We start from the raw sequence: 14,858 nt of genomic DNA, 5'->3' as shown, positions 1-14,858 counted from the left end.
TGCACCTGACAGACCACGCCCACCAACAGGTGATGCACATGGCTCCGAGCCAATCAGGATGCAGCATCGCCAGCGACTCGGGGAGCAGCAGCCTATCAGATATCTATCAGGTATGAACCAAACCTCATATCATGATTAAAGTGTTTTTGCTTTTTACATTTTTGATTGGTTGTTTTATCTATATCATATCTTTATTTTAATGTATTTATGATATTTAATATTGAATAGAATATTGATATGAATCACATTTATAGGATGATTTAAGCTCCAGCTTATGTTTTTCAAGTTTGCTGTGAGTTTCTTTGCCATAGTTCTTTGGATCTCTCTGTCACATATGTCGAGGTGGCATCTTCACCCAGGAGGTTTATTGTTTTGGTATAATGTCAAACATCCAATCAAGGTTGCTTCAGCACGTACCTTTGGCTACATCTTGCCTCATAAATAGTTTTTTTGTAAAATCCTCTTGGTTTTACCATGAAATACAAAGTTTTTGACAAATGGAAAAGAGTTTTTAATCTTCCTTGCCACTCTTATTACATAACCTAATAAAAAATAAGGAAGCCTGTCCAATCCAATGACAAACCCCAGTCTACTGTAACCCTTCCACCACCACACTGTGACAACATCTGGTCTCTGGCAAAAGCATCTGTCTGATGTTTGATTCTCTCGCAGCTTGACTTGCTCCAATTCCGTCTGCCTCACTGTCACTCATCTGTCAGCCCACCTCCCTCCCAGCTTATTATTGGGCATCGGTCGTGCATCCCGGTGTTGCAGCTCCCTCTGTACTTCCTGCTGCAGAAGAAAGGTCACATGCAGGAGATGAACCTAACCTTCCCGGGTCTATCTATATGTGTGCTACAGGTATAGAATCTGTAACATCACCAGAGCCGCTGAGTTTGTAACGATCCTTCCGCTGGATTTCCGCTAAGTCTGGTTCTTTGGGTTCTATGTAGCTAAAAATAAGTCAGTTATCTAGTTGATGTCAATAACAATGCTTTGGTTACTCTAATCAGGAATATTAGGAATCCGCAAATGACAAAACCAAATAACAAGAAACATCCCATTTTTCTACCAAATTTTTGGCATTACTGGCAGACCCCAATACACTCGCACCTAAAACAAGCAAAGACATTCCCTAAGTTTGAAAAAGCATTGGAAACAGTAAAGTCATAGGGTTAGGGTTAGGGTTAATTTTTTCAAATCTGGTTCCTAATTGTTCATGCTCCAACCCTGTCCTCCCATACTGTCAGTTGCTTTTAATTTCGGCAACCTAGGAAGATTATTTGCGTATGCATTTATTTGAATAATTCATCCTGATGCAGAAAATGTCTATCTTTATTGGTTTTTACATGAAATAAAGAAAGATAAGAGCACATAATTAGGAACTTAATAGATAAGTAAACCTAGGAAGATAAAGATGGTAAGGAAATAGATGTTTATAGAAAAAAACATAAACAACTAATGGATACGTGAACCTGTGTGCAGGTAGGGAAGTGTTACAATCCAACACTTCATTAAGACTCAAGTATGGGCTTTTTGGGAATGTTTGACCATATACTGTAAGTCCATACTGGCCTATATAAGCCTCTGCTCTCTTTTTCAGTATAAATATAATTCAAGAAGTCTGCCCAAATTCTATAGAGGATTGAAAGTTTGTCCTTGAGCCAGTTGGCCATGACATTAGAGGTCTGCTGATCTCCTCCTGTATAAGCCTCACCTGTATTTATGTGATATTTTGGAGCTTTCAAAAAACTCACCGTGCTTCAGAAATAACTGCCTCTCTTTGTCGTAAATTATCTCAATCGCCACAAATAAGTAATGCATCAAATAGAAGGGGAATGTTTCATGATTTTAATCCCCCAGATCTGCTGATTTCTCAGCTTCACACAGAAAATTGTATTTCAGTTTTTGTGCTCCTCCACACAGCCCTCGTGTCATATTCTGTATACATGCTTGTTAGTATTCATCAGTGGAACCTGTGAGGTCTTTTAGCCACAAACTACTAATGAGTTTGTTACAAGTTAATGAGTTGCTGTGATCAATGGGCACTGCCGGCCACAAAACTAATGAGCGGATTTGTTTTAGTGAGGCTGATAACATCGCTAATGTCTGCAAATTGGGTGAGAGTGTGAGAAAAACCACCCACACACCACCGTGCCAATCAAGTCGTGTTGTTATTTTTAGAAATTGATCGTATGATTATGTTTCTCATTTCACATGATTTACCAAACAACACGTTCAACGGTATTAAAAACTGGACAAATTAACAGAGAATATAGATAAAACAGAAATTTTAAGGCATTTGCATTGTCAGGTGCTGAGATAGAGTTTTTTAATTTCGTCGGAAATTGACAATTGCAATTTCAGTCAAGGTTGGAACAACTTTAAAGGTATTGTTGAATTTTGCGGTCGTCCTCTGTTCAGACTTCACAGAGTTTACTCCTGCTTCCTCCACACATCACATTCCAGGTGTAATTTCCTCGGCTGCAGTGGTCAGTCGGCAGAGATAAATCATTTGCAGCAGCCATTTGTCTAAATGTCCATTCCCTCCGCCCACATGTTGACCCTTTTTACAGGAAGCTGCACGAGCACAAATGCTGTGTATGCCACTTTTCTTCTGTTTTACCTGCGTAAATCCTCTGAAGGTCCTGTTGTAAATAAGGAAAGCAATTATTTTGTTTAGTGCGTAAAGACAATCCTTGTGTCAATGGTTTCAGGAGGTTGTAGTTAGATGAGATAAGGGACTGGGAATTAAAAACTTGTTAGCTCAAAAGTAAAGTGCAGGAGCCTGATTAATTACGCAGTGTATCAGTCAAGTCACCTTTGCATTCAGTCGAAAGTCGGCTAGAACGGCATTATTCAAATATTTTAGCCACATTTTCTCTTGCCCTTTGTACTCTCTGCTACAACCCGGCCTCCTGCCTCCTTCTGTCTGCGAGTGTTTTCGGATTGATGTGAGTCTGGTCGGCCGGGGTCAGACGTTTAACACGGAGACCTGATCTCTTCATCCTCAGATTAGATATATATCGCATGGCTCTGATCCCATCAGCTCGTCGTTGACCCGGCTCCATGTTTGTTTACAGCTGTCTTAAAGTTCTGATCCCCCCCCATTCACTGTGCTCCCGACTTGTCAGTGCGTCAGACAGTTTTTTTGCAGGGGGCTTCTCCGACTCGTTCCCTCACACACCTTGACTTAACCAAAGGTTGTTTGCTTTATTCTGCCTTTATCCCTCCCCCTGTTCTCCCTTCTCATATTCCTCCTTTCTGCCCTTTCCCTCTTTCAGCCCCCTCCTGTCAATCGCCCTCTCTCCTTTTATTATTCCATATCCCTCCCTCATCACGCCGTTCCTTTCCTTTCTTTGCCTTCCTTTATTTCATCATCCACTCCTGTCGTCTTTTGTTTTCCTGTCCGTGATCTTGACAATGTGTCCTCTTGGCTCAAACTTGTTCTGAGAGCAGGGGAATTGCACTGAAAGGGCACGTCCTGCATTCTGAATGATCTGGGTTTTCACAAGCCCTGAAAGCTATCTCAGTGGTGGAGGACAGTGAGATTATAGGGTTGTGTTTTTGCTGCTGTAACTGCACCACTGTTTTTTCCCCACGACCTCCACTGGCCTCCTTTTTCCAACAAATATTAAATTGAAGGCCACTTTCCTGCAAGGATGCAACAACCTCCATAACAGCCTCTATCTGACACTGTGGTCTTTTCTCTCTTGTAATTGGCAACTATAAAAAAAGTACCGCTGCACTTTTGGCCTTTGTTTCCTCTGCACACTGTTGGCCCAGCGAATACATGATATAAATTTCCACGAAGAATCGATAAATCAGAGGTGAAGCAGAAATACTTTCATGTAGATCTTGCTCTTGTGTTGCACCGCAGAGCAACTTGCGAGGCGAATGAAATAGGTGGTTTGAGTGTCTTGTGGGCCGGGTAATAAATATGGAGTATTTATTCCTGCATGAGATTCATCTAGGTGCTGCTTTTGGATTGTGCTTTTCCAAAAATCACCAGCATCTTCCTCCAAAAAGTTCAGTTCATTATATCTCTACAGGTCGTTGTGTGAGATTTACAGAAAATAAAATCGGAGTTTAAATCTTAATTTGAACAGGGAATTAGGATTTTTACTTGTCTTGGCTTGTCTCTTCTCATCTCCAGCCAAACTAAACGTATCTGGTGTAGAAGAGGACATAGCTGAGTAGCTGGTGGCTTTAAAAGTCGGCTAAATTGCCTTTCCACCCTAATTTATGAAAACCTTTGTACAGACCTGTACCTGAACTTGGATTGGACCATTAGCTTAATCCCTTCTCCCTCAGAGAAGCCTATAAAACCTTTTGGCCAGGTACCAAATCTATAAAGAAGCTGAGAGCTCAACTGCCTTGTTTGTTGGGGAGTTCATATTGTTGTGTGTAGGATAGAAAATGAACTTGTTCCTGTCATCCATAACAAGTAATACATCCCAAATCCAATAAACTCCAAACTAATTTACTACGACAAACTGTAGGTACATCTACTATCCAAATACATAAATGCCTCGGTGTGTGTGGAGTAGATCCTGGTTTTATTCTCAGCAAAGCCCAGTAGAATCCTTCAGTGTCAAATCATCACACTTTTGTGCTGAAATTAATCTTAACCAAACTTTCCGAAGGTCTTGGTAAACTTCGTTGAAAAATTGATATTTAAGTAAAGGTTTTTTTTGCAATTCAACTTTACTGAACTATTATAATCCCTCATGTTATTTTTTCAATTGTGGATAACACTATGTTTAGGTATATATAGAGTTGGAAAAGAGCTTTAATATTATATGAGAAACATTTCTGTATGACCTATAGTAAAGGACATATAACCAGTCAAAGTCAGAGTTCAGTCCATATCTCCCAGTTGTCCCTTAGCAACAACACATGATGTCTATGTAAATATATATAACAGCATTCTGTAGCAAATTTGTCCTTTTTTGTCTGAGTAAAAAAAAAAATCAATGAGGATATATCGCAGTGCGTGACTTCACAACTTAATATTCCTTGTATTCATACTTTCACACGGTTTTGTGAGAGTAAGACAGACTTCTCTGTCTGGCTTCCTAATGAAAGTGGATTAAATAAATTAAATAGATAAATGCAAACAGACAGAGGTACAAATGTGGCTTTGCTTTGCTTTATAATAGCTGTATGCTGCTAACAGATGGCCTGCAAAACTGCCATCACCACTGCAGAGCTCCTCTTTTCACCTCGAGGTTGATGGTTCAAATCCTGAATGACCTTAAAGCCCCTATTCCCTTTTAGAAGCACACTACTGCCAACCATCTGTCTGTCCTGTACTTGGGGAAATAAAATGGCATCTGAATTATTACCGCTGGATGTAAATATCCGCCTGTTTGCACCTCTGGTTCGAGACCTGGTCTCTGGGCTTTTAGCTCAGGGTCACCGATACATGCTCATCACAAGGTTGTTCTTCATGTGTTGTGTGTCAGCCTCAATCCTCTATAAAATAAAGGGGAGACATGGAATTGAGCTGTGAAGCAACAAAGGCAATTTTATATCATCATTGTGTTGTTCTCTTAAAAGAGTAGATATTGATGGATCTTAAACATTGACAGACAATGTCTCTCATTAAAGAACGGATATTTTATCTGAAATTACTCGAGACTTTCCAGCTTTATGAAAATTCTTAATGGAAAATCTTCTGAGATCTTTGGCTTGTGTGATTTGTCAAACTCAAAATGTGGCTCTAACTCACAAAACTCCACACTTGTCAGACTTCTCAGACCTATTCAATTGTTAACAGCTGTAACTTAGATGAAGATCTGACCATATTTTAGGATGGAATTACCCATACCCTACATGCACATAATTGCAAATGGGTAACTTACTTTTTGATGCCGTTCTGCACCAGTGTCTACTCTAGCGTTGGTTCAAGCTGGTACACTATGTACCATCTTGTCATGCATGGTACAATACTCCGGTATTAGTTTCTAGGTCACATTATTAGTTCTTTGATAGTTCTTTTTGAGTCAATAAGCCCTAAGGCACATGAAACCCAGTCCAACATTAAATCCATAAAAAAATCCATGAGATGCAGTTTTTCATAGATATTACTTGAAAAGCCGATATTTTTTCGGCCTAAGTATTTGCATTCCCATCAGTCACTATTCCTCGTAGGGTTCTTCCCTCTGTCCTGCTTCTGTTACTTACTTCCCCCATTGTCTTTGCTCCAGGCTACAGAGAGCGAGCTGGGAGATGTGGACCTGTCTGGACTTCCAGAGGCTGCGGTGGACAGCGAGGAAGAGGAGGAGGAGGATGAGGACCTGGAGAGGGCTTCGGACACTCTTTTGGGTCGAGATCTCGTCCGGGAGTGTCTGGAAAAAGACCCGGCCGACCGCAACGATGACGACATCGGTCAGTCTAACGCTGCGCTGCTCATAATCAAGTCTTTGTGTTGGTTGCCTTTGTGTCCAATTAAAACATTGAATTCTGTAAAGCAGGTTTTAATGAGCTTGAGAAGGCTTGACACCACTTTTGCTCTTAAAACAACAAATCAGTATTAGATTAAAACTGACTGAGCTGAAATGAAAAGCAAGGATTAACATGTTTGTCACGTTTTTCTTTGATAGAAACAAGTACCCTTGGTTTCTATTATTATTCTCCTTGTTCATGAGAAAGCGCACAGATACCATCTATCATTCAGTAAGCCCACGCAGAGGAGATACACAAATGCACCACCCGCAAATAGACCCCTCACCGTGGTCTCTAAACATCGCCGACCCTTCAGGGTATATTTTTAAACAGGCAATCAGAGACGACCTCATTAGCGGGACCCAGTGGGGTTCAGGAGGAGAAGGTGACCACATCAGAGAGCTGAGAGGAGATGTAAAGGCCTGGCATGCTGTGTGCCTGCTGGGAGCCAGGCCTTCTCCACTGGCTGGTTCCATACAGCTCATTCAGAGGAAGGAGAGAGGTTTAGAGGGGAGGACCCAAGTTAAACCTGGACTCACTAATCTTTAAAAAACCAAATACATTAATCATCATCAATAAACTTTACTAGAGTTCAATTTAGCACAGTTTTTAATTGCATTTTATTTTACACGCTCTGTTACTCTTGATTTCTTTTCTTAAGTCTTTGGAAACGGATATTCTCGTTTGGTGTCAGAGGTGTTCAAATTCACAGTTTGTTTCAGAAGTCCTGCTGCTGCATGTATTCGTCGGTGGGAAAATGTGTGTATACTGTATATGTATTTTTCTTTTACTTCTTTCACAATAACTCACCTTTATCACTGCCTTTCTTGTCTCCCCGTCTCACCTTTTGCACCAAACAGAGCAACTGCTGGAGTTCATGCACCAGCTGCCCGCCTTCGCCAACATGACCATGTCTGTGCGGAGGGACTTGTGCAGCGTCATGGTGTTTGAGGTGGTGGAGCAGGCCGGCACGGTCGTACTGCACAACAAACAAGAGGTATGATCGGACAAGTGACACACAGCAACACAGCAGCAGAAGAAGTGACTGTAAAAGTTCCAAACAAATCTGAAAGAGTTTTGAAAGTGATTTATGAATTTAAGGGTTTAGGAATTATTCAAAGAAAATGTATTTTATCCAGAAATGAGATATTACACTGGTTTTAAGGATACAATCTCTATTCCTGCATATCTCACTTCGATTAGTCACTAAAAGGCTAATTATGAAATGTGAATTTGTTTTTCAATTATTATATTTTGCATCATTAAAGCACTAAATTGAATTTGATCGTTATATCAGTAATTATCTTTATTCATTTCGGAAGACGCTGATTCTAAATTGGGTCGTTAATATAATCACAGTTAAAGTCTTACATTTCTCTTTCTTGGCATAAAAGTAACCTCCTAAAATACACACACACAAACACAGTTACTCGCAAAATGCAAATGTTTGTATAATGTATAATGGAAAACAGAGGTGTTCTTTGATTTGACATCTTTTGTTTCCATTTCTACACACACATTTTTTTCACCATCTTCCAGTCTATCCAAAGCTGCAGATACAGATACTGGCGTATGCAAAGTCGCTGCAGAGTGAAAGCCTCGTCAATCACTCAAGCTGCTACACGGCTAATTGATTAAGTTACATGCTTGAGAGACGGGCGGCCTGTCATGGCTTTTTGGTTACAGAACAGACAGGGTGATAAATGGCAATGAACTGGCGGACGCTAAAGCTTCAGGAGGATGAGATATCGGCATCAGTGAGACAGATCCATATAGACAGCATCCATGGACAGGCAGTGCACATAGCCATGCATGTATGTTCCTCACCACTGCCTGTGTCGAGTCAGTTGACAGACAGGTCTCCTCCCCGCCCCATCTTTTCTCTGTGGACTGCAGTTGAAGGTCAAAGTGAAGAGCTCGGCTCCTCTCACAAGTGAACATGAATCTGCTCAGAGAAGAGAGTGAGGTAGGGAATAAAAAGTCTAAAGTGGTCAGAAGTAGAAAGTGCTTCAGGGGACAGAATGGAAGAGAAAATGGCAGAAAGGACCACAAGGGAAACCAGCAAGTTGTCTCGCTATCCATGTAATGTTAAGTTGACAAATAGTAGCTTACCTTCCGTTGCAGGCCTCCATAAATATTCATGACGAAATATGATTGTTTATATGCATTTAGAAACTTTATTGTATGCGGACTACATGAAAATAGCATCTAGAGCACTTTTGTGTACAAATATCGATGGTTGATTACTTTGCCTCACCTCTTACCACTTCATCACTGCTGGGGAAGACTGAGAGTGACAGGCTGACATGGACAAAAGAATAGAGGAGAAATGAGGAGCGATGAGGGAATGTTTGATTTTCTCTGCGGGAAACGGTGAGAGAGAAAATTCAATGGGGAGGAATAGATAGTTGTGGAGTTAGCCCAGGGCTCATTCAGCCATTCACCCACACTCTGGATGGATGAAAGGTTTTTATTATATTCTGCCTGCCAGCATCTCCTTGTCAAAAGCCGCCGCTAGAAACACAAAACCTCTCCAGTCTCCACCATTACAGTCAAACACACCTCTCACAACAAGACATTCCCTCAATAAATTACACGTCATTAATGTCATTCTTGTGCAGCTACAGGCGATGCTTGAATAGTTCCTTCTAACACATCAGATGTTTTAATTCCACCAATATCTGGTGTGAGTGTTTTAACTACTACTAACAACTACCTTGTGAATACAAGAGGAGTTTATAAGGAGAGCAATAACCAGATACAAAGAGGAGCATTAATAATCTCTGCAGACTTTAAATGCTTGACGTTGTATATTGGATTATTCTGACGTTTCCGTCCACCTCTCCTGCAGCTGGACCTCTGGTATGTTATCCTGAATGGGGCGGTTGAGATCAGCCACCCAGAAGCAAGAGTGGAGACTCTTTGTATGGGCAACAGTTTCGGGATCTCACCCTCCCTGGACAAACAGTACATGAACGGAGAAGTTCGCACCAAGGGGGACGACTGTCAGGTACGAGAAATAAAGACAAAAAAACTAAAAGTACTCATTAACTGTTGAACTGTTTTTGACAGATATCTTATGTGCATTTACATCTTTACTGTAGCCATTACTGGAAAGGTAATTCAGGTTGAAATAGAAAGTTCTAATTGCATTGCCTTTGCAATACATACATCAAATCTGACAAATCTATTGTGTATTTTCATGAAGTAGTGTATTTCTATGATAGTGTTTGCGAATAGTGTTTGCAGGTTGTTCTCAGAAAGCCAGTCTTGATGTAGAACTGACATATTAAGCTCATGACTTAAAAAAGGTATCCAAACTGAGCATTACTTGTGGTGTCTCTGTCCACACTGCCCAGTTCCCTCACTGACGCATCATTTCCTTTCTTAAGATACACAGGAAGTTGCGGAGGCAGAGCTCAGAGAGGCAAATGCAGAAACTTTTTATTTAGTCGAGGGAAGCGCAGCAAGTGAAAAGTCATGTCTTGACGCTTTCGCTTCAGTTTGACAGAACAGGAAGTTAGTTTAACTGAAGTGTGAGGTTGTGTTAAAAGATGCTTCTGCAAAATGGGTAGTTGAGAGGACTTTGGACGACCATACTTATTTATTTTGTTTAGTGAGTGAGAGAAACAGTGCTGTGGACCTTCCTCCATTCATCGCCTCATCCCATGCCTCTCTCCACAAACCCTCATGTCTCGTCTGTGCTGTTGTCCGAGTACCCAACTGTGGTGCGGAGCAACATTTTGCTCTACTACAAGTTGATACGCTGTCCCCATGTCATCCTCGACCAGTTCGTGTGCATCGCCCAGGAGGACTACTGGCGCATCCTCAACCATGTGGAGAAGAACATGCACAAGGTGGAGGAGGAGGGGGAGATCGTGATGGTGAAGGAGCACCGGGAGCTGGACCGCAGCGGGACCAGGAAGGGACACATCGTCATCAAGGTCAGTCGTTTTCAAAGAAGCTGCTGATCGATCAGTGTTCTAGGAAGCGTTTTGCTCCTCTGAAGTGTGAAGGGGCGAAAGGACGGATGAGTTCAAACGCAAGTAGAGGTTTAACCTTGTGCAGAAACTTGTCCTCACCCAGTAGAGATACAAGGAAGGTTTAAGGTCTAAGGTAAAAGTTAAGCTTCAGACCAGTTAACTAATAAACTCATTTAATCCCCCTGTAATCTGCATATTACTTTGTAAACCTGAAAATTTAAGTTCTCATGTTTTCCAGTAGTGTGTCCTATATACACTGAAATACTGTAGTTTGATTTGAGTCCCATCATCATGAATCACATACAGAATCCTGCAAAAAACATCAATGCAGCTGTTCTGTGTTCTTAGTTGATTATTGAGAGGCACCGTTTGCACTATTTGTGTTTGCCAGAGCATTTTCTTGTACGCGCTCAAAGGCCTTTTGATCCTCTTCCTGAGCCTCCCGAGGCAGACACGTATTGATCAGATAATGGGTCTGAATGATTCTTTTGGCTGCCACTCCGAGGAAGGCTGCTGGCTCCACAAACGCATCCAGTCGAGATGAGTCAATTCACAAGTGTTAGCGTTACCGCTTCTGTTTTTGGCTTTGTTCTTGTCTGTGTCAGACAAAAGTGGATGCCTCTCTGGTTTCTGTTCCCTGTCAAATGGAGTGTTTCCCCCCAGAAACCTCTGCTCTGGTGACATTAACAAGAACAGGATTGTACATCTGTCATTTTTTGAATAAATTCTGTTACGTAAACATCAAATCAGGAATTCAGTCCCTGATATTACAGGTGTTTGGTCTTTAATCCACAGCAATAATTCTCTGCAACGAAAGCGTTTGTGCATTCTCTGTGTGTGTAGGGGTGTGTGTGTGTGTGTGTCTTTACTTTATCGATGGGTGGCTGACACTTCAGTTCAACAGCAACATCTTTATATTCTATATCCGTGTCACTTTTCTGATTAATGTTGACATAATGTATTCAAGTTGGCCTGTGCATGTGTTTTGTTGTCTTCAGCGGCTTCAGTGTGTGTGTGCGTGTATGTATAGATTACATTTGCCCTTGTGTCATTTCAGCTGTCCAACACGTGCATGCATCAGTGTGCACCGTATGTTTATCTCCGTGTGCCCATACGTGTGTTTCTTTTTCCCCCTAGGGAACCCCGGAGCGTCTGATCATGCACCTGGTGGAGGAGCCGTCGGTGGTCGACCCCACGTACATCGAAGACTTCCTGCTGACCTACAGGACCTTTCTGTCAAATCCCATGGAGGTCGGCAGGAAACTGCTGGAGTGGTTCAATGTGGACAGTCTCCGGGACACGGTGAGTGTTTGTGTGCTTGTATTGCGGCCCTAGTTCCTGTTTAATTCTAGACCGTTGTTGTGAGGACATTTTATTTAGTCCTCCTCTGAAGGGCTGTTTGATGGTTCCATGATTAAGATGAGATTTAGCTTCCGGTTTGGGTTTCGGTCCTAAGGGCTTGGGAATGTATTATGTTAATGAGGGTCCTTACAAGAAGAGAAAGAGAAACAGGCATGTGCGGTCAGCTGACTTTGAAAGTTTCGGGTATGGTTGTACAATGAGTGAGAGAATGCACACATTTGTAACTGCACCATAGGCTGAGTATAAGGATGGACAGAGTGTCTCCACTTCCTCCCACTATCCAGAAATATGCTTGACTGAACGCACGACCAGTCATCTGCATGTATAAGGAACAGTCTCTATCTGACTAACAACACACATATTCTTGCACGTTCATGGGAATTTACGTGTTGTGCCGCTCACATGCCGATCAATACAAGTTCAGCCAGCTCAGCTGTCCTTGAGCCCGGCGGCGATTTGTTCATGCCTGACACTCCCATTGTCCATAACCGCTTTAACCTAAGATTAGTCTTGTACCGTCAATAGTCTTTATGTGGTTGTCATTCAAGCTTATAATTTTCAGCTCCATTAAACAGGATCTAATCCGGTACAGAACGAGCAACGGGGGAAGTAGCCACATATGGAACGAGAAGGGATGAAAAACCAAAGAGAGACAAGAAAGGGAACTTTGATTGATTCTGTGTGTTGATGTATCGGTTCCCGCTCTGACCTTTTACGAATCTCAGAACAATGTTGCCACTGGTGTAAATTTGCAGACATGATTGCTTCTGAATGTTCTTTGATTCACATCTTTCTTCTTATAAATTGTCGGTAACGTGTTTTCTCTGCAGCTGTGTGCATGGTCATTATTTATCCTTTCTGCTGTTTGTCATGTGTTAATAGATACTACAGAATGTATTTATTTATCATCCCAGAAAATAAAGATGGATGGAGCTATTTGGACTGAATAAAAGCATAAATGCACCATTTTAAAAACTCAAAGTAACAGCTTACTTATTTGGCTGAAATTACAAATTGTCTTTCAAATATGTATGAATGTGTGGTGTATGTATATATACACACACACACACTGCGGAACAACTAGTCATTGAACACTACACAGAACTACCAGTTCCTGAGGCCCTGAAATGTTATTAACAATCACCTCTGACCCAACATCTACAATAAAACCGCTCAGTAAGCGCTCTCGACAAATTTCTCCTCAGAACAGGTCACAGTGAAATAATCAAAGGTCTTTTTAAAGAACAGGAGATTGAAAATAACTTGTTACAGGAACTGTGCAACCATGTTTCTCGACTGAATAAAGCTCTCGTTGTGTCTCAACAGGTTACGAGAATAGTGCTGCTGTGGGTCAACAACCACTTCAATGACTTTGAGGGTGACCCGGCAATGACACGCTTTCTGGAGGAGTTTGAGAAAAATTTAGAAGTATCGGTAAGTTCAAACAGCAAACTTCTTTAAATAGCAAAAACAAGAATGTCCGAAAATGTTACTGCACTAAATCTCATAAGAACCGATGAGACGATTACCTTGTTATTGTTTGTGTTCTCGTGCGAAACCAAACTGCTTTTCAAATCAACTCTATGCATTTACAGCATGATGACCTTTGCCAGTTGTTTTACATTTACAAGTACATTGCGTACCTTTGGAGACAAAAGACAATTTAAATGCGAGACCCCTCGTGCTCATCGTTTTCCTATTTTCCTCTCGTCAGAAAATGAAGGGCCATTTGCGGCTCCTGAACATAGCGTGCGCTGCCAAGGCTAAGTGGCGTCAGATCACTCTGCAGAAGGCGTCCAGGGAGTCGCCGCTCTACTTCAGCGTGCAGGGCGGCAGCGAGCGAGGATTCGGCATCTTTGTGGAGTCGGTGGAGGAAGGGAGCAAGGCTGCGGAGGCTGGACTCAAACGGGGAGATCAGGTAAGAGGACGTAATGCAACATTCTGTGCCATAAAGCAGCATCGTGCTTTATGATATGATGCAATGCTGCTGCTTTGAATGAGAAGAAGAAAAATTACACTATTGCAATTAGCCAGATTGCAATCGTTCATCCCTTTAAGTATTCAGGTTTTTTTTTTTCTTTTAGAGAGAAAAGCATTTATAAAGCCCATATGTGTTTCAACCTGATAAACCCTTGAAAGTGGTGGTTATGGGCCAGTGTGGTTGTACTTCACTCATAAGCCAAAGTTTTGCTTCATTAGAGCATAGTTCATTAGTGCACTCCATAAAGTCTGGTACAGATACAGAGGAACTATGAGATCAATTAAAGCATAATATATGCACCTAACTACCAAGTTGCCTAATATATGATCCCTGCTAGAAGGAACAGTCTTATATTCTGCAGTCATCGGTGGTGCATACGTATACAACTTTACTCATGTTCCTACTCTTGATTCTTTGATGCATGTCCGGTGCTTTCATGATTTAAAACGATCTATATTACCTGAAACAGCTATTTTTCTTGCTGACTGCTTCCTTTTCTATATGTTAATTAGTGCAAACTACAGATTCATCTCTTCTAAAGGTGGTGTGAATTGAATGTGGTCAAATAATTCTGGCCATTAGCCACACTCCGCATACTGCATACCTCATTTCTTTGTGTTATTCAAGAGGACAGGATATACATTTTTCACTCTTTGCATTTAGTTAGGTGCTTACAGATTTGCTGAGTGCAGAAACTTAATGTCATGAAAGCGAAGCAGAATATAAATGATGTATTTCAGATGTCAGGGGAGGATAATGTAAAAGTTCGTTTTTTCGGGTGGGGGAAATGTTATTGTTCCCATAGAGTTAAACTAGAGCCCAGACAAATCCCTACACGGTCAATGTCCACCAGTGTCTGTCACTGTGTGTCAGACATTTTTATTTCAACTCTGCTATGAACATCTTCCTTGTTTCAGATCATGGAGATCAATGGTCAGAACTTTGAGAACATCTCCTTCTCCAAAGCTGTTGACATCCTGAGAAACAACACTCACCTCTCTCTCACGGCTAAGACCAACATATTTGGTGAGTGATTTGCTCTCAATCACACAGAGCCGCATGAATGCCTCCTATCTAATCAT

At 41.5% G+C, this 14,858-nt stretch overlaps 1 protein-coding gene across 1 annotated transcript in view; it reads left to right on the top strand.

Moving 5' to 3' along the window:
- Positions 1 to 14,858, top strand: part of rapgef6 (Rap guanine nucleotide exchange factor (GEF) 6) — a gene marked incomplete in the record, with an annotated part of 127,389 nt that overhangs the window by 82,769 nt on the left and 29,762 nt on the right. The window contains 9 exon segments of the mRNA XM_061085217.1: positions 1 to 110; positions 6,213 to 6,393; positions 7,311 to 7,447; positions 9,302 to 9,460; positions 10,242 to 10,394; positions 11,571 to 11,735; positions 13,122 to 13,229; positions 13,510 to 13,713; positions 14,694 to 14,802. Coding sequence (XP_060941200.1) covers positions 1 to 110; positions 6,213 to 6,393; positions 7,311 to 7,447; positions 9,302 to 9,460; positions 10,242 to 10,394; positions 11,571 to 11,735; positions 13,122 to 13,229; positions 13,510 to 13,713; positions 14,694 to 14,802 — 1,326 coding nt within the window.

Source organism: Limanda limanda, chromosome 14 (assembly GCF_963576545.1).
Source record: "Limanda limanda chromosome 14, fLimLim1.1, whole genome shotgun sequence".
NCBI classification, from domain to species: Eukaryota; Metazoa; Chordata; class Actinopteri; order Pleuronectiformes; family Pleuronectidae; genus Limanda; species Limanda limanda.
This window is presented reverse-complemented; position numbering and strand designations above follow the sequence as displayed.